The sequence below is a fragment of the Nomascus leucogenys genome, chromosome 5 (genome assembly GCF_006542625.1).
Source record: "Nomascus leucogenys isolate Asia chromosome 5, Asia_NLE_v1, whole genome shotgun sequence".
NCBI lineage: Eukaryota > Metazoa > Chordata > Mammalia > Primates > Hylobatidae > Nomascus > Nomascus leucogenys.
Window position 1 is genome coordinate 68,075,117 of NC_044385.1, and position 21,145 is coordinate 68,096,261.

Below are 21,145 nucleotides of genomic sequence, written 5' to 3' on the forward strand. Positions count from 1 at the left end.
AAACAGTTAATGTAAAATGGATGCTTAATATAGCTGTTCTCAATCTTGACTGTACATTAGAACCTTCTGGGAAGTGTTTAAAAATGCCAATGTTCAGACCTTGGCCTAGACCAATTACATCAGAAAATTCTGACGGTGAAGCCCAGACGTGAGTTTTTTTCTTTTTTTTGAGGCAGAGTCTCCCTCTTGTCACCCAGGCTGGAGTGCAGTGGCGCGATCTAGGCTCACTGCAACCTCCGCCTCCTGGGTTCGAGCTATTCTCCTGCCTTAGCCTCCTGAGTAGCTAGGATTACAGGTGCATGCCTCCATGCCCAGATAATTTTTGTACTTTTAATAGAGACGGGGTTTCACCATGTTGACCAGGCTGGTCTCAAACTTCTGACCTCAGGTGATCCGCCCACCTCGGCCTCCCAAAGTGCTGGAACTACAGGTGTGAACTACTGCACCCGGCCCACATCAGCATTTTTTTTTTTTTTTTTTTTGAGACGGAGTCTCGCTCTGTCACCAGGCTGGAGTGCAGTGGCACCGTCTCGGCTCACTGCAACCTCCACCTCCCGGGTTCAAGCAGTTCTCCTGCCTCAAGCCTCCTGAGTAGCTGGGACTACAGGCACAAGCCACCACGCCCAGCCAATTTTTGTATTTTTAGTAGAGAAAAGGTTTCACCATCTTGGCCAGGATGATCTCAATCTCTTGACCTCGTGATTTGCCCACCTCGGCCTCCCAAAGCGCTGGGATGATAGGCATGAGCCACCGCACCTGGCCAGCATCAGTATTTTTTATTGCCATCCTGCAAGGTGATTCCAAGGTTGAGAACCTGAGAAGCACTGGCTTAGCACAATGCACAGAGTAGGTACTCAATTAATGGTAGTAGCTGCTTCTATTATTACTACTTGCAAACATGCAAGAGATAGCTAATAAAACGGGACTATTACCATGTCTGCAGTTGTCTGGGAGAAAAAAAATATTGTAAATCTATGGAACGTTTATGGTAAATCACTGAAAGTTTGTGACTATTTTTAAATGTTCTAAAATCTAATCAGGATTAACATAATGTATTTAGAATTTTTAATTACATTCAGTATCTGCATCACGTCAAGAAAAAAAAAACTCTAAGTGGTTAGTTGGATAATGGCTTATTCTACTTATTTAACCTTTCCTAATGAGTTAAAGTTAAAAATCAAATGTCTGCAAGTTAGAGAACCAAAATAAATAAAAAATATCAGTATCATTAATCTGCTAAAATGATACAGGATGGGAATATTTTCTACAAAAGTTACACATGAAGAGCCTTCTCTTAACACTAAATTCTAGAGAAGTTTTAGGAATGTGTAGAAATTTTTCCCAACTAAACCAAAATAAGAAAACAATAGTTATAGAAATGTTCAAGTTTACAAGTAACAAAGTGAGCTTTTTTAGTCTATATAAAATATAATTTTAAGCTATTATATATTTTACAAACAAAACTACTTTTCTCTCTCTCTCAAAAAAAAGACTCCAACAAAACCAAACAATAATTAAGATCGATGATTCGTAAGGAGTATATAAATACTGAAGCTGTGACTCTGACAAATTATAGAAACTTCAGCAATGTGACATGCTGCATATATAGACCTGTATATATAAACTTTTTCAAACTTACTACTGAAGCACTTTCTTTTTGGAGCGCCTACACACGGAATTTTGCTACGGGAATGGCTTTTCCCAAAATGTTCATTATTTGGAGTTTTACTGCACTGTGTTTATAACAATAAAAAAGTGCCATTCTACTTGGTATAGAATCATGATTTTTCAGGATCTACATAACCCAGTTTAAAAAAAAGAAAAAGAATGAGATAGTTCCATCTTTACTGCTTAAGTCAGAGTGGGGTGTGTGTGTGTGTGTGTGATTTTTGTGACTCATACCCACCTTTGCAATACTGCAAGCGTGCCCGCATTCACCCGGTGAATGCCATCCAGCAGGACCAGCTTGCCTTCCAGAGCAGCATTCACAAGGGGTGAGGACCGCCAGGCAGTGTCTCCATTTGGAAGGGTGTATCTCTGCTGTAGCAGATCACGCGCTGTCATATCCTAAAACAAATCCCCACCACCCACCAAAGAACATGACAAATTAATTTTTAAGACATGCAAGGTAGCTTACATGGCTTCCTCTATAGAGTCACCTCCATCTGAACTTAACATTCCATATAATAACAGAGAAGTCATCTTCTCCAATCCCCAAAAAGAAAGCTCTTCAGAAAGCTTTTTTTTTTTGTCATTTGAAGATTTTTTTCCATTACTCATTACATAATATAGTAAGAGTGAGAGGTTTTTTTTCCCTTCTTTATATTTAGCATTTTCTTCTGCTTTTAAAATGTTTGTTTACATAATGGCAGTAATTTCCACCTGAATAACAGAATTTAACTCAATCAGCTCTATTCCTGTGTTTTCGTATGCCAACTCTTATGGTGACCTAAGCATCCATGTGTTGACTCAATTTTAAAATGAGAGATCATGCAAAATCAACATGCAGAGATGTTTATCAATAATGTGCATTTTCTAGCAGTTGATGAGTTTTCCTGAAAAGCTATGCTAGGACCATTACAATGACTCATTTTATTTAAAGAAGCTTGATAATGGAGGAAATTGAAGAGGACAGTCATCAGATGAGGTACAGGAATTGGGAAACAATAGCATAGAACTTACAAGCAATTTTTAAAAGTGCACACACAATGTGCTAACAATAAAATAGTGTAACAGACTTAAGCAAACTATTAATAGTTGTGGCATATAAAAGTTTATCTACTGTAAAAAACTGGAGCTATATAATATGAACAATTTTTTCTTACATGTGCTAATGTAGATAGTTTCTTTTCTATCACCTTCAGATACATTTCGTGCAACTTATAGCAAACAAAAGTTAAACACATTTACAGTCATTTTTATCTAAATATTTAAAGTCTTCTGTAAATTCTTGGCTACACACTCCCAACTTTCAGCAGATAGAAAACTAATGAATTTGCTTTATATTCATAATGGCAACAAATCTGTATTGAAACCAAGATTAAAATTTAAGTCTTAATTGTTTCAATCTTCTCACTATAAAGAAAGTACTGACTAAATGGCTATTATTAAAAATTCAAAAAAACCAGATGCTGGCAAGGTTCTGTAGAAACAGGAGTATTTTTACACTGTTGGTAGGAGTGTACATTAGTTCAACCATTGTGGAAGACAGTGTGGCAATTCCTCAAAGAACTAGAGGCAGAAATACCATTCAACCCAGCAATCCCATTACTGAGTATATACCCAAAGGGATATAAATCATTCTATTATAAAGATACATGCATGCGTATGTTCATTGCAGCACTATTCACAAGAGCAAAGACATGGAATCAACCTAAATGCCCATCAATGACAGACTGGATAAAGAAAATGTGGTACATATACACCATGGAATACTATGCAGTCATAAAAAGGAACTAGATCATGTCTTTTGCAGGGACATGGATGCAGCTAGAGGCCATTATTCTCAGCAAACTAACCCAGGAACAGAAAACCAAATACCACGTGTTCTCACTTATAAGCAGAAGTTGAATAATGAGAACACATGCACACATGGTGGGGAACAACACACACTGGGGCCTGTCAGAGGGTGAGAGGAGGGAGGAGGGATAGCATCAGGAAGAACAGCTAATGGATGGTGGGCTTAATACCTGGGTGATGGGATGATCTGTGCAGCAAACCACCATGGCACACGTTTACCTATGTAACAAACCTGCACATGTACCTCTGAACTCAAAATAAAAGTTGGAAATTTTAAAAAAAGAAAGTACCGACTTAGGAAGTATGAATAGGCTTATTTTGAATCATAAAGACCTTTGAAAAACAGTAACATTCAAACTCAGCAAGTTCCCATAAACTTAAAAGGCTGGTTTTGACACATTGTTCAAAATTTGTTCTTTTTAAATAACTTTATTTAATTCTTCAATTATGAATTCTAAATTCTATGCAAACTATATGAGCAATATCACTCTCTTGATGCCAATGACAGTTACAACAACCAAGACTAAATTGATCACCATCATCCATGTTTACTGAGACAGTCACGACATTCCTCATTTTTCCTGGGCCCAAGCAAAAGATTCATTCCCACTCATGCTTATGCTACAGAACACCAAAGGGATCGCTCTCAAGAATAGGACAAAATCAAAATAAGTGTCTGTGGGTCATTTTTATAGTCAAACTATGAAAAAAATCAAATATTATATATGCATATACATGTGCATATAAATACATATGTGTCTAGATATGTATGTATACAAATATATACAAACACACAGAATTTTTTAAGTAAATATAAAAACAGATAAATTTAAAGAAAACTATTGGTATGAATTATTCCAGAAAAATATTTGCCATAGAGTTACATCACACATTACCTTGAAAAAGTAAACAGAAAACACAGTTTAGCGTAGTGGTTCAAAATTAAAGATACATTATCAGAAACAGCTGGGGAACTTTTGAAACATATATAAACTTAAGCTCCACTACCCTGAAGATTCTGATTCATCAGGGCCGACATAGGGCCTACCATCTGTTTTTTATTAAACATTACATAGATAATTCTGATATGCCTCCCAGGTGGGAAACATTGCTTTAAAAGATATTAAATTAAAATTCACTTATCTATACCCTTCCTTGTTCTAACATGATGTGAGACTGCAAAAAGATATACAAAATGCACAACAAAATAACATAAATTAAAAGTAAAGTTAAAAAAAAGAGAAAAAAAGAGTAGGCTTTGTCTATTTTAAACATTCCTATTGGAATTCAGAGAGGAGATGGCAGGATGAAGGCATTCAACTAATATCATACTTTCAAAGAAACTGATGGATGTTAATTTTGAAAATCACAGCTTCAGACTGAAAATAGCTGATATCCTGGCCCAATCAAGGTCAGGAGTCTTTTGTTTGGGCCCAGGAAAAGATGAGGAATGTCGTGACTAGCAGACCTAAGAGGCTCAGACTCCTAAAAAGCTGAAGCCAAAAACTGGTAACATTTTTTTTTTTAAATTTCAATAGAAAGAATTCCTCATTCTCATACCAACATATCTGAATCACCATTCTGTGCATGACATAAAAAAGCACTATTTCATTTGGTCATGATTCCAAAGATTTTTATATCTTATTAATTCACAGGATGTGTACAGTACTTACCTTATTCAAGTAAGTAAACATTTATACTAATAGAGATGATGAGAAAGACAACTAGTACATAGGGCTCTTCTTTTACAACCTAGTAGTTGGAGACTACCTTACATTTGCTAAAGTAAAATGAATGATTATTTTTTGCTACACAATATGCAGCAGCAGCAGATCAATATAGCTCAGTGCTATAAATGCCAACCAAAGCTATAGACCAGAAATGTTCTTCCTCTTTTCAATCTTCGGAGGGATAGAACATGGGAAATACTTGATATTTCTTAGAAGACTAGCTCAGTTAAATTTTATCACCTAAACTCTGTATACCATATTAGAAAGAGCCATTCTTCATTTTTAATAAACACACACGTGCAGATAGACAAACAGATAGATGATTGATAGATAGATAGATAGATAGATAGATAGATAGATAGATAGACAGACAGACAGATAGATAGACAGAGATTTTTTTTTTTTTTTTTTTTTTTGAGACGGAGTCTCGCTCTGTCACCCAGGCTGGCATGCAGTGGCGCAATCTCGGCTCACTGCAAGTTCCGCCTCCCGGGTTCACGCCATTCTCCTGCCTCAGCCTCTCCGAGTAGCTGGGACTACGGGTGCCCGCCACCACGCCCGGCTAATTTTTTGTATTTTTAGTAGAGACGGGGTTTCACCATGGTCTCGATCTCCTGACCTCGTGATCCGCCCGCCTCGGCCTCCCAAAGTGCTGGGATTACAAGCGTGAGCCACCGCGCCCAGCCTAGACAGAGATTTTTAAAAAATATTTTGTAGAGACAAGTTCTCACTCTGTTGTCCAGGCTGGTCTTGAACTCCTGGCCCCCAGCAATCCTCACACTTCAGCCTTCCAAAGTGGCAAGATTACAGGCATGAGCCACTGCCAATTTCTAATAAAACTTTGCATCAAAATAAAAACCTTCCTAAGAGAAAGAAAAGCACTCCCTTTAATATAAGCTATTGGTTTTCATAATTAAGAACTTCTATTGAAAGACAAACATTTCAGCTTTTCCTTAAAGAGATAGTTGGCCCTACTTTCCCCAATATTAGTTATTATCAGAAGCTATTTTCAATTGTGTGAAAGTGCAAGGACACCAAAGTAAAACTAAACTTTCACAGAACAACTGAATCTAATCAAATCTAATAAAACTTTTTCAGCATAGGCTGAATGGGGAAGTGATATGAACTAATTTCAGGAAATAAGCTAATGTTTAAACCAAAGTAACATCACTTTCAAGGGTTTCTGTCTATAGAATATTTGGTTTGTAGTACCATGAAATTATTGTTTTAATATCTTTAACAGACACTGCATCATGGAGTTGTGAAAAATATATATCATTTCCTCATTCTTCCCATCTACATGCACATTGCTATAGTAAGTAGAAATGCAAATTTCTTTTTAAAAGTGTGCTTATTCCATACGGACATTTGGGAAACACCCTAATAAAAATCAAGAAAAATCAACATCCTCATTTTTGCATACATTTTTCTTATCCTGAAACTTCTGAACTTAAGAGAATAAAAATAGCATTAATGATATCATAGAGCCTGCTCCACTTCCTCTTTCTGCATTTCCTTAACATTTTTAAAATAACAGAACATGAAATTTAATTCCTTTAGGTCTACCATTGTCTAACTTTGAACACCTCACTTTCATTCAGATCCCTGGAAAACATCCATGTATCTCTTACGATTCCATGTCAATTGGAATTATGTTCTTTTGATTTGTAACTGGGAAACTCTACTGAAAATAAAAACGTCCTGTTAAAATGAGAAGCATAACTCAAGAAATGGATCAGAGAATATAAATTTGAACCTTAAAGCAACTATATGCCTTAAATGTTTTTAGTACCTTTAAATGATCTAAGCTAATTTTTTTGAGAATTCCCTTGAGAAATCCAGATACAGTCAATAGCTCAATAAAATAACTGTACTAAGTGGTTGTGTGTATTATTTCTGAGGGCTCTGTTCTGTTCCATTGATCTATATCTCTGTTTTGGTACCAGTACCATGCTGTTTTGGTTACTGTAGACTTGTAGTACAGTTTGAAGTCAGGTAGCATGATGGCTCCAGCTTTGTTCTTTTTGCTTAGGACTATCTTGGCTATATGGGCTCTTTTTTGGTTCCACATGAAATTTAAAGTAGTTTTTTCTAATTCTGTGAAGAAAGTCAATGGTAGCTTGATGGGGATAGCATTGAATCTATAAATTATAGATTATAAATTTATAGTATCTAGAATAACATTAGAATTATTTTTCCAAGGCACAATGTCATTCAGAAAAAAATCTGAAAATATTATAGTAAATTTTTAGTGTATAAAGAAATTTGAGCTACCTCTCTTACTGATACTAAAGTAAAATTTTACATTATAATGCACATATAGCTGCCTTATAGGAAATTAAAATGATTGTAGCAAAAGTAGAATATCAAAGTACATACAGAGTATGACTTCAACCAGGTTTAAAAAATACACATTTTTAAAAACTGTTTTGTTGTGATATAATTTACATATCATAAAATTCAACTGTGTTAAGTGTACAGTTTAATAAATTTTACTATATTAAAAAAATAGAAGTAATAATAATTATTACAGCTAATCCTTATGGAAAGCCTAACAAGTGCCAGGTACTTTGCATATGTTAACTCATGTAATCCTTATAACCTGAAGAGCTATGTACAATTATATTCTTCATTTTACAGAGAAGAAAACTGAGGTATGAAGAGGTTAAACAGTTTACCCAATCAAGGACACACAGCTAGCAGGCAGAGGAGCCAGATTGTCCTCAAGTATATTATGACAACAAACACAGCAACAAATTTCACTAAAATAAATTCCATAAGGAAAGAGCTGGACTGGATTAATCAACCCATGAATAGATTGTAGAGTTAATATAGGAATATGCCAATAACACACCTCTCAGGCTAGCTTCACAAATTAACTTCTAATAAGTCTCAATCATCTTCTTTGAGAAGAGTTAAAAAGTGTGACTATGATGCTAGCCACTCCCTAAACAGACCCCAAATACAGCTAGTCTTTATTGCTGTTTTAAAATTTATTTCAAAACATATAAAAAAGATTGAAATAAAAATGCTTTAGTTAAAAGTAAGTACATCTCTAAGTAGATACGGTTTTTCATTCTCATTTCTGAATTTAAAATATAAATAGTAGACATTTAATATTTTTTCAATTGGGTAAATAAGCACTAATAATGATTTTGTTTTCCAAAGGAAACTAGCTGGATTTCTGTAGGCTTTCCAGGTCTACCTCAAAGGAGTTTTACTTATTAAGCAATACTTATTATACCAGGAAAATACCATACCAGTAGTATAAACAAGAAGAAAATCTGGGATTATGTGAATAAAAGAATATACCAAGAATAAGCCATTGACTTTGCAATACAGTATTAACTATACTCACACCTATTAGTGGCAGCAGAATACTACATAAATATTGTATAAACATACAATGTTAATAATTTTTAGGTCCTGAAATAGAAATGAAGCCATTATTTCCAGAATCTAAGCATGCTCAGTGAACAGAACACAGGCATGCTGCCAACATTCCTCAGTGTCATTTATGTTTGATCTCAAAAAGGCCTCTCATTTTACATATATTGTAAAATTATTTGTAAACTCTTCCATCCTTCTCCCTCAAGTTCCTCTTCAAAAGAACTATTTTTAACCTGTAGCACATAAAATTAACTCCCTTTTAAGTACAGGATGCGATGTTGACGTTACAAGCCTACTATGTTGATTTCAGTTACTCTGCTGTCAATGGGGGAAAAGTTGATTTTGCAGTTACATGCGTGGTAAGCACTGGAACCTATTTCAAGATGATCTGCTCTAGTTAAAGATTTATACTATGAACATAGAATTTATACTATGAACACAGAATTTATACTATGAACATAGAAATTTATAGAATAAATTTCTCTCATTGAAGATAACCAGAAGTCAAACCCACTCTGTTACTAACAACTGATTCAACTAAAGGACATCTTAATAAAGATGCAAAATTAAATATAAATGTAAGGTAAGTATAGGTGCAGATAATACAGTTATGTACTCAATCAAGATACACAACCAAATACCCTCATATTATCCTTCCTATACGACAAAGGCTAGAAAACTAGAAACATCATTTCTTAAAGTCTGTGCAGCTAGAGTTCTATTCATGAACCAGGTTCCACCAAGCATCCTCATGTATAAGAGACTGGGAAAATGGCAGTGAACAATGGGAGTAAGGGAGCAGCCAGCACAAAGAAAACTGCTCTTCTAGGGCATCAATGGCTAAATTCCTCCTGGTACTACCATTCCTTACTGGGTAAAATGTAAATTGCATTCCCTGCCTCTCCCAGAAATTGTGTAAATTAGCTAACACTCTGTAAATAATATCTTTTCATTTTAGAGACTGAGTACTATTTTTCACCAGAAAGCCAGAACTTAAGGATGATGATATTTAAAAAGTAAATCAACTTGTTAAAGATTGTAAAGAAAACACTGACAGACAACTAAGTACATTAAGAAGGATAAGAAGAGTTTCACAAGGCAAGAAGCAGAGATGCAATAGACTAAAACCCCAGCATATACAAACTAAAGAATCATATTTTATTCAAATAGTACTACAAACTTTGCTGCATTTTATCACAAATGTTAGACTCCCTTAGAAAAACAGGTGTGAAATTCTCAGTAAACTATCTCAAGGACAAAAAACCAAACACCACATGTTCTCACTCATAGGTGGGAATTGAACAATGAGAACTCATGGACACAGGAAGGGGAACATCACACTCCGGGGACTGTTGTGGGGCGGGGGGAAGGGGGAGGCACAGCATTAGGAGATATACCTAATGCTAAATGACGAGTTAATGGCTGCAGCAAAACAACATGGCACATGGATACATATGTAACAAACCTGCACATTGTGCACATGTACCCTAAAACCTAAAGTATAATAAAAAAATAAATTAAAAAAAAAGAAAAACAGGTGTGAAAGTAGCAATAAATTCTAGTTTAAGTATCTGCAATAAGCTAAACACCTAAATCAAGAAGTTAGAAAAACTTCAAATCAACAATCTAACATCACAGCTAGAGGAACTAGAAAAACAAGAATAACCTAACTCCAAAGCTAGCAGAAGAAAAGAAATAACTAAAATCAGAGCAGAACTGAATAAAACTGAAACTGAAAAATCCACACAAAGGATCAACTAACCCAAAATTTGGTTATCTGAAAGGATAAACAAGATAGACCACTAGCGAAATTAACAAAAAAAGAGAGAAGATCCAAATAAGCACAATCAGAAATGACAAAGGTAACATTACAACCGATCCTACAGAAATACAGATCATCATCAATGACTATCATGAACACCTCTCTGCACACAACTAGAAAATCTAGAGGAAATGGATAAATTCCTGGAAACACACAACCTTCCAAGACTGAATTGGGAAGAAACTGAAACCCGAAACAGACCAACGTCAAGTTCTGAAATTGAATCAGTAATAAAAAAAAACTTACCAAAAAAACACAACCCTGGACCAGATGGACTCACAGCTGAATTCTACCAGACATCAAAAAAGAGCTGGTACCAATTCTACTGAAACTATTCAAAACATCTGAGGAATAAGGACTCCTCTCTAACTCGTTCTACAAAGCTAGCATCATTCTGATACCAAAATCTGGCAAAGACACAACAAAGAAAGGTAACTATAGGCCAATACCCTTGAGGAACATGGACACAAAAATGCTCAACAAAATACTAGCAAAACATATCCGGTAACAAATAAAAGTTAATTCACCACAGTCAGGTAGGCTTTATTCCTGGGACACACAGTGGGTTCAACATATGCAAATCAATAAATATGGTCACCACATAAACAGAATTAAAAGCAAAAGCCATTTTGATCATTTCAGTAGACACAGAAAAAGCTTCTGATAAAATCCAACATCCATTTATGATAAAAACTCTCAACGACCTAGGCACTGAAGGAACATACCTCAAAATAATATAATAAGAGCCATCTATGACAAACCCATAGGCAACATCACACTGAATGGGCAAAAGCTGGAAGCATTCCCCTAAACAACTGAACAAGACAAGGATGCCCACTCTCATAACTCCTATTCAATATAGTATTAGAAGTCCTAGCCAGAGCAATCAGGCAAGACAAAGAAATAAAAGGCATCCAAATAGGAAGATAGGAAGTCAAACTATTTCTCTTCCCACGTGATATGATTCTATACCTAGAAAACCCCACAGACTCCCTCAAAATGCTTCTAGAACAGATGTCAGTAAAATTTCAGGATACAAAACCAATGAACAAAAACCAGTAGCATTCCTACACGCCAATAACATTCAACATTGAATGGATACACCAGTAACATTCAACATTTAATGTATACACCAACACATTCAAGCTGAACGTGTCAGAAACACATTCCTATTTACAATAGCTGCAAAAAAAAAAAAAAGTTAAATAAAATACCTAGGAATACATGTAAAAAAAGAGGTGAAAGATCTCTACAAGGAGAAATATAAAACACTGCTGAAAAAAAATCACAGATGACAAAAACTAATGGAAAAACATTCCATGCTCATGGATTAGAAGAATAAATATCGTTAAAATGGCTGTACTGCCCAAAGCAATTTACAGATTCAATGCTATTCCTATCAAATTCTCGATGTCATTTGCCGACAAATGCAAAAAATTATTTTAAAATTCATATGGAACCAAAAAAGGCCCAAATAGCCACAGCAATCCTAAGCAAAAAGAACAAAGCCAGAGGCATCACTTTATATGACCTCATGAAAAGATACTTCTCAAAAGACATACAAGTGGCCAAAAAATACATGAAAAAATGCTCAATATCACTAATCATTAGAGAAATGCAAATCAAAAAAAATATGAAAAAATGCTCAACATCACTAATCATTAGAGAAATGCAAATCAAAACAACAATGAGATACCCTCTCACATCAGTTAGAATGGCTATTACCTCTCACATCAGTTAGAATGGCTATTATGAAAAAGTCAAAAAATAACAAATGCTGGTGAGACTGTGGAAAAAAGGGAACACTTATACACTGTTTGTGGGAATGTTAGTTCAGCCACTGTGGAAAGCAGTTTGAAGATTTCTCAAAGAACTTAGAACTATCTTCATTCGACCCAGCAATCCTATTACTGGGTATATGCCCAAAGGAAAATAAATATTCCACCAAAAAGACACATGCACATGTATGTTTACTGCAGTACTATTCACAACAGCAAAGACATGGAAGCAAACTAGATGCACATCAATGGTGAACTGGATAAAGAAAATGTAATACATATACACCATTAAATAATATGCAGCCATAAAATAGAATGAAATCACATCCTTTGCAACAACATGGAAGGAGCTGGAGGATATTATAAGCAAACTAACGTCGAAACAGAAAACCAAATACCACATGTTCTCACTCATGTTCTCACCCACTCAAGTGGGATCTAAACATTGAGTACACACTGACATAGAGATGGGAACAAGAGACAATGGGGACTACTGAGTGGGAGGGAAGAAGTGAAGGATGAGGGCTGAAAAATAACTGTTGGGTACTATGCTACCTGGGTGATAAGACCATTCATACCCCAAACCACAGCATAACACAATATACCCATGTAACAAACCTGCACACGTACCTCCTGAATCTAAAATAAAAGTTGAAATTAAAAATAAATTAAATATCTGCAATAACATTTGCCTCATAATAAGCTTTTTAGTTCTTTTTTTTTTTTTTAAGAGACAGGTCTCCCTACATTGTCCTGGCTGACTATTCATAAGTGCTAATAGTGTACCACAGTGTTGAATTCCTGAGCTCAAGTGATCCATCCGCCCAAGTAGGTGGGAATACAGGTGTGTGCCACTGTGCTCAGCTTATAATAAATTAGTTTCTAAAAGCAAGTAACAAAATATGAAATCAAGATTGGTGTAATTATGAATTACCTGTTTGGTATTCAATAAAGACACCTGGAGCAGATACTGCATTTGACCACCCTCAACACCACTCAAATCCCTGTTAGTCAGCCACATGAGGGGTAACACATGTGAAAGGATGGCTACAAAGTGAGGAAGGCTGGGATTCAATTCCACTTCTGCGACTTCCTTATTATGTGATAAATGAGTGAAATGAGTAAAATAGCTTTAGAATTAAATGAGATAATGCCTGGCACCTAATGGGTATTTAATAAATGACAGCTGAATCTGAATCAAGTGAAGAAACAAACTATAAATATGTTAAAATTTAAATATAACAGTAAGTCTCAGGTCACAATTCAGGACAGTAATAGAAGTGATATGACAATGCTGCATACAATTAAATGACAGAAAATTCCTATCTTAGAATTTAAAATAAAGTTAATATTGAAGCAGGTAAAAATAGTAAAGAAAAGCTGACAATAGAGGTCATTTAAAAACAATCTAAAATTTTCAGGCCAGGCACGGTGGCTCAAGCCTGTAATCCCAGCACTTTGAGAGGCCAAGGTAGGCGAATCACCTGAGGCCAGGAGTTCAAGACCAGCCTGACCAACATGGTGAAACCCCGTCTCTACTAAAAATTAGCCAGGTGTGGTGGTGCACACCTGTAATCCCAGCTACTCGGGAGGCTGAGGCAGGAGAATTGCTTGAACTCTGTAGGCAGAGGTTGCAGTGAGCCGAGATCATGCCACTGCACTCCAGCCTGGGTGACACAGCAAGATTCTGTCTCAAAAAATTAAATAATCTAAAATTTCCACAATTTATTCATTCAAATATATATTGAATGTATATATGAAGAGAGAGAGAGAGAGAACCAGCCTACTGCTTGCAAATCACCGTTTCAGGTGCTGAGAATTCAGTAGTGAAAAAAATAAACATGGATCTTACACTCCAGTGGGAAGGAACAAAAATAGATAAAGGAAAGGAGACAGGAGGAGAAGGAAGGAAGAGAAGGACACAAATAAGAAAATACCACATAGTAGTTGGTACTACACAGAAAATATCAGGTAATATGATAGCAAATGACTCAGTGCATCAAAAACGCTTTCTCTACAGATATTCAAGTTGAGATTTCAAAGTCAAGAGGCCACGTGAAGATCAGGCAAGAATATTCCAGTCTGATGACACAGCCTGTGAAAATGCCCCGTAGCAGAAAGAAGCCAGACAGATTTAAGGGATTAAAAGTACCTAGTGAGACTGAAACATATCAGTAGAGGGTCCAGCAGGAAGGGAGAAGGCTGAAGAGGCAGGCATAGATTGGGTCACGTAGCACAGTGGTTCTCAAACCTGGCTGCTGGTTATAATTGAAAAATACTGGTCCCACCTCCCACCAATTACTTTAGACTCTCTGGTGGTACAGCCTGGACACTGGAAGTTTTTCAAAGATCCTTGAGTGGTTCTAATGGGTAACCTCATTAATGGAAGACTCATATGCCAGGGTAAAGTGTCTTTATTTTATTCTAAGTATGATGGGAGGCCATTGACAGATTCTAATCAGGGAAATGAAAAGATCTGATTTACATTCTTTAGAGATCGCTCTACAACTTTAGTAAATAGAATATGGAATGCAACATACTCTAACTACATATCTACAAATGTTCAAATGACAAAACTGATGAGTTCTTAAAAACTCTATAAAGTAAAACTCCATATGCCAAATGCATTTTCCACCAAAGGCTCAATAATGGTCCCAAGGATAGTGGGTTAGAATTTTTGGAAATGTCCATGGTTACAGTAGATCCTGCAAAAAACAAATGATGGAATATTGACAACTGGCTATGAGGGGTGAGGGTGATGGGGAGAAGGCTAAGAAATGTGCCATGTTCCAGTACTTGACAACTCTCTTGATTGACAATGAATCCCTTTTGGCACCTTCCTCACAAAACTAAAGCTGCCTTTCTGAATTGCTACTCCATGGGAGACACTGTGCAGCAGGAAGCCAAACATTTGTTCACTAGCTGGGAAATAGAAAAGAATCCAATGGATTCAGGGAGAGTTACTAAAAAGAAATGAGGAGACTCTCACTTGAAGCAACATAGAAAAAGGCTTGCTAAGATTAAAGAAATGTGCTGGTTGAACTCTCAGGGTGATATGGCTTGGCTGTGTCCCCACCCAAATCTCACCTCGAATTATAATCCCCATAATCCCCATGTGTCATGGGCGGAACCAGGTGGAGATGACTGGATCATGGGGGTGGTTTCCCCTATGCTGTTCTTGTGATAGTGAGTGAGTCTCATGAGATCTGATGGTTTTATAAGCATCTGGCATTTCCCCTGCTTGCACTCAACTCCCTCCTGCCACCCTGTGAAGAAGGTGCCTGCTTCTCCTTTGCCTTCTGCCATGATTGTAAGTTTCCTGAGGCTTCCCCAGCAATGTAGATCTGTGAGTCAATTAAACCTCTTTCCTTTAAAATTAACTAGTCTTGGGTATTTCTTCATAGCAGTGTAAGAACAGAATAATACATAGGGCAACCTTCCCACCTATGTGATAGCATAGTGACTATCATTTCTCTCCTGCAGGGGCTCCCTGCCTGCAGCTACCTAAATCTGGGAGAGCTTAAGGGAGCTGCTAGAACTAAACATGAAGCATCAGAGGAGCTAGGCTGGCTAAGACCCCTCTTTAAATTGTTAACCTTTTAACAACAGTCAATAGAGTATAAAATCAGGATTTTAGCAGCTTCTACCAACTCAAATCCCAAGATACTTCAACTCCACATTCCTGGAGGCATGAGTTGAGCTCTGTTACAGATTGCCTTTTCCTTCTCTGTTATTTTTGGCTCTATCTCTATGGTTCTGCCAAATGGCTTCCACTTCAAACAGCCTTGTTTCTAACTATGAGACTGGCTTTAAAATCAGCAATAAAGTTCTACACATTCAGAAAGTGACACGGATCCTGAAAAACTGGGGTTTTCTCTAATAGGGGAAGAATACAAAACCAAGCATTTAGGAATCATAAAAGGCAACTAGGTCATAAAACTGAAAAGCATATACTTTTCATTTCCAGGAAAAAAATATGTTCACAAAATATATTCTACTTGCAAATATTTGTAAATTTTAAAATCAAATCAAAGTTATACCCTTCATTATTTTCTTTTTCAATATATTTCCCACAAGGATGGATCATAAGGATATATAGATATATGTATAAGATATGTAACTTCATCACTAACGTCACTAACCTTTGGCAAACTCCTCACATTTGCAGTGGTCTTCAATGACTATAAAATCCTGAGGACCCTTAAAAGATTTCCCTAAGACTCCTAATCGAAATTACTGTAAAGTACATTGAAAACAGAAGTGCATAGGCCAGGCACGGTGGCTCACACCCGTAATCCCAGCACTTTGGGAGGCCGAGGCGGGTGGATCATGAGGTCAGGAGTTCAAGACCAGCCTGACCGATATGGTGAAACCCTGTCTCTACTAAAAATACAAAAATTAGCCGGGCACGGTGGCAGGTGCCTGTAATCCCAGCTACTCGGGAGGCTGAGGCAGGAGAATCACTTGAACGTGGGTGGCAGAGGTTGCAGTGAGCCAAGATCGCGCCACTGTACTCCAGCCTGGGTGACAGAGTGAGACTCTGTCTCAAAAAAAAAAAAAAGAAAGAAAAGAAAAAGAAAACAGAAGTGCTGCCTAATGGAGATGATCAAACACAGCAATGTGTTGCTACCAACAGGACTATGACTTCATTACGTAATGTCCTTATGTCTGGAGTTACTCCATGCAGAGTTCTCAAATTTGAAGTTTCTTCCCTCTTCAACTTCACGGATCATCAAGAATAGTAAAAGAAATACCTTTCAGACTGGAGTTCTTTATTTGGTGGGATTCCTTGGTCATTTTACTTTTGTTTTCTTTCTTGGACTAATGGACTTGGCTTTACTGTAATGTTTATTTTTATACACATGCCCAAAGGCCTCCTAGTGTGTTTTTATAAATCTAATAAATACCTCATGATAATTAAGTTCGTTAACACAAAAGATGTTATCCATTACGAAAAAAGTACACTTTAATTAAATAAGGAGCCGAGTACATACTATAATGTAGTTCCCTGTGGACCCAGTCACCAGGCCCAGCCCAGCAGGCCCTGGTATCAGGCAGCCCCCTAGACTCAGGGACCAGGACCCAGCTCATACCCATGTACTCTGGTTCCAGGACCACCATAGTGCCACACTGGACTCTGAAGACTCAGCCTCAAGGTCTGCCATAGCACCATGTTAGGTCCCATCAACCCAAGTTCAGGCTGTTCTCCATGAACTCAGGCTTCAGAGCCACCCTCAGAGACTTAGTTGATAGGCCCACTCACCTGCAGAGTCAGGCACCAGGCCAGTCCACCTGACTCCAGCAGCAACCCAAATGAAAGACCCCACCAGATGGTCTGCCCAGAATGTCTGGCTGGGTTGGCTGGTAAAAAGCTTTCCCTATCAAGGCCTGTCTATAAAGACTGGATGTCCACTTCTTCAAATGCACAGACACCAATGAAAGCCCATGAGGATCACTAACAATCAGGGAACCAAAACCACCAGAAGAACAAAATAAAGCACCAGAAACTGACACTAAATAAATGGAGACCTATGAACTACCTGACAAAGTATTCAAAATGATGGTCTTAAAGGAACAGTGAGCTAAAGAGAACACAGGCTACTAAATGGTATCAGGAAAACAATATACAAACAAAGTGAAAAGCTCAACAAAGAGAAACCATAGTTACATATTTTTTGTGGTAACATTTCAGGTCTACTGTCTTCGCAATTTTTAAGTATACAATGCGGTATTATCACCTATAATCATTATAACGTACATTAGATATTGAGAACTTATTCATTCTGCCTAACTGAAACTTTGCACCCTTTGACAAACTTTCCCCTTTTTCCCATTCCCCAGTCTCTGACAACCAGCACTCTACTCTCTGCAGAGTCAGGCACCAGACCAGCCCACCTAAGGACTCCAGCAGCAAGCCAAATAAAAGACCCCACCAGATTCTATGAGTTTGATTTTTTAGATTTCACATATAAGTGAGATAATGTAGTATTTGCTTTTCAGTGGCTGGCTTATTTCACTTAGCATAATGTCCTCCAGGTTTATTCACATTGTTGCAAATGACAGTGATATGGTTTGGCTATGTGCCCATTCAAATCTCAACTTGAATTGTATTTCCCAGAATTCCCACGTGTTGTGGGAGGGACCCAGGGGGAAGTAATTGAATCATGGAGCCTGGTCTTTCTCATGCTGTTCTGGTGGTAGTGAATAAGTCTCATGAGATCTGATGGATTTATCAGGGGTTTACACTTTCACTTCTTCCGCATTTTCTCTTGCTCTGGTGATGTAAGAAGTGCCTTTTGCCTCCCGCCATGATTCTGAGACCTCCCCAGTCATGTGGAACTGTAAGTTCAATTAAACCTTTTTCTTCCCAGTCTCGGGTGTGTCTTTATCAGCAGTGTGAAAACGGATTAATACAGACAGGATTTCCTTCTTTTCAAAGGCTGAATAATAATTCATTCTGCATATACTGCATATTTTCTTTATTCATTTGTTAATGAACACATGTTAATTACCTATCTTGGTTATTATGAATATGCCACAATGAACACGGGAGCACAGATATTGCTTCAAGATACTGACTTTATTTCCTTTGTATATATACCCAGAAGTGGGATTGCTGGATCGTGTGGTAGTTCTGTTTTTAATTTTCGAGGACCCTCCATACTATTTTCTATAATGTATGTACTAATTTACATTCCTACCAACAACGTACAAGCATTTCTTCTCCACATACTTACCAACATGTGTTACCTTTTATCTTTTCAATATTAGCCACTCTAACAGGTGTAAAGCAATATTTAATTGTGGTTTTAATTTGCATTTATCTGATGATGAGTGATGCTGACCACTTTTTATACATACCTGTTGACCATTTGTATGTCCAACAAGTATATTTTTAAATGCCTGAGAATGTCTATTCAGGTTCTCTGCCCATTTTAAAATTGGGTTGTTTTATTGCTACTAAGTTGAGTTCCTTTTACAGTTTAGAAATTAACTCCTTGTCAGCTATGATTTGCAAATATTTTCTCCCATTTTGTAGATTGACTCTTCTCTGTTGATTGTTTCCTTTGCTGTGCAGAAGCTTTTTAAGTTTGATGCATTTATCTCATTTATCTGCATTTATCTCATTTATCTATTTTTGCTTTGGCTGCCTATGCTTTTGGTATCATCTGCAAAATACTGTTACCCAGACCAATATCTGCAAGCTTTTTCCCCATCTTTTCTTCTAGTAGTTTTATAGTTTCAGTCTTACATTTATGTATTTAATCCATTCTTAGTTGATTTTTGTGTATGGTATGAGATAAAGGTCTAATATCATTGTTCCGCATGTGGATATACAATTTTCCCAGTACTATTTATTGCAAAGACTATCCTTTCCCCAATGTGTGTTCTAGGCTCCTTTATTGAAAATTAATTGGCCATTAATAGTATATTATTTCTGGGCTCTCTATTCTGATTCCATTTGTCCATATGTTTGTTTTTAATGCCACTACCATGTTATTTTGATTACTATTCCTTTGTGGAATATTTTGAAACCAGGTAGTGTGGTGCCTCAAATGTTGTTTCTCAAGATTGCTTTGGCTATTTGAGGTATTTTGTGGTTCCATATGAATTTTAGTATTTTTTTTCCATTTCTGTGAAAAATGTCATTGGAATTTTGGTAGAGATTGATTGCATTGAATCTGTATTGCTTTGGGTGGTATCTTTAGTGTTTTCTATATATAAGACTATGTCATTTGGAAATAGAAAAAAGTTTTACTCCATCTTTTCTGATTTGGGTACATTTTATTTCTTTTTCTTGCCTAATTGCTTTAGCTAGGACTTTCAATAGTACATTGAATACAGTGGTGACAGTGGTCATCCTTGGCTTGTTCCAGATCTTAGAGGAAAAGCTTTCAGCTTTTTACCATTGAGCATAATGTTAGCTGTGGCCTTGTCATATAGGGCCTTTATTATGTTTTGCATCTGTGATCACCAGGGATATTGGTTTGTAATTTTCTTTTCTTGTAGTGTGTTTGTCTGGCTTTGGTATCCGGGTAATAATAATGGCTTCACAAAATGAGTCTGAAAGTATTCCCTCTTTTTCAATTTTTTTAAAGAGTTTGAAAAGGTTTGGTTTTAATTCTTCTTTAAATGTTGGGTACAATTCACAGGTTAAGCCATCACATAATGGGATTGTTTTTCTCTGGTGGCAGGTTTTTGATTACCGATTCAATCTCCTAACTCATTATTGATTTGTTCTCATTTTTTCATTTCTTCATGATTCAGTCTTGGTAGGTTATATATTTCTAGGAATTTACCAATTTCTTCTAAGTTATTCAGTTTGTTGGTGTATAGTAGTCTCATGATCCTTTGTATTTCTGTGCTATCAGTTGTGACGTTTGTTCTTTTGTTTATAATCTTGTCTCTTCACTTATTCATCTAGCTACAAGTTTGTAAATTTTATCTTTTCAAAAAAAAATCAACTCTTAGTTACATTGATCTTTTCTATGGTTTTTCTGTTTTCTATTCTATTTCATTTTTTCAACTAGACATCTATTGTCCATGAAGGAAACAGAGTTGAAAAGCGTGTTGTCCATGCCTTCAAGGAGCTTACAAACGATAGGAGAGACAAACTGCTGTTTCATCAATTCCAAGATATACATGTTTTATATTTTAATATCTCTGAAATCAGGGTGCAGCTTCAATTGATAGAATCTTAACAACAGCTGCTGAAGAGTCAGTTACCGTTGTGTACATACATGTGCACTTGCTTTTGCTTGTTTGTTTGTATGTTTGTTAGCTTGTGGCTTAAAGAAATAACTGTAATCCATCCATGTTTTAGTCAACAAATTACTCTTTTCCATCTGGGAAAAGAATATGAGTTCTAGTTGTTGCCTAAAAACATTTCTGTCAATATCTTTGGT

General features: G+C 36.6%; 1 protein-coding gene across 4 annotated transcripts in view; it reads right to left on the bottom strand.

The window, feature by feature from the left end:
* VWA8 (von Willebrand factor A domain containing 8) overlaps nucleotides 1-21,145 on the bottom strand; it is a 424,992-nt gene that overhangs the window by 298,389 nt on the left and 105,458 nt on the right. For all 4 annotated transcript variants that reach the window (XR_004030158.1, XM_030813328.1, XM_030813329.1 and 1 more), the window contains one exon: nucleotides 1,907-2,067. Coding sequence is in view for 3 of the 4 variants with exons in the window: in XM_030813328.1 (XP_030669188.1) it covers nucleotides 1,907-2,067 (161 nt within the window). In the remaining variant the exon portion in view is untranslated. The remainder of the gene's footprint in view (nucleotides 1-1,906; nucleotides 2,068-21,145) is intronic.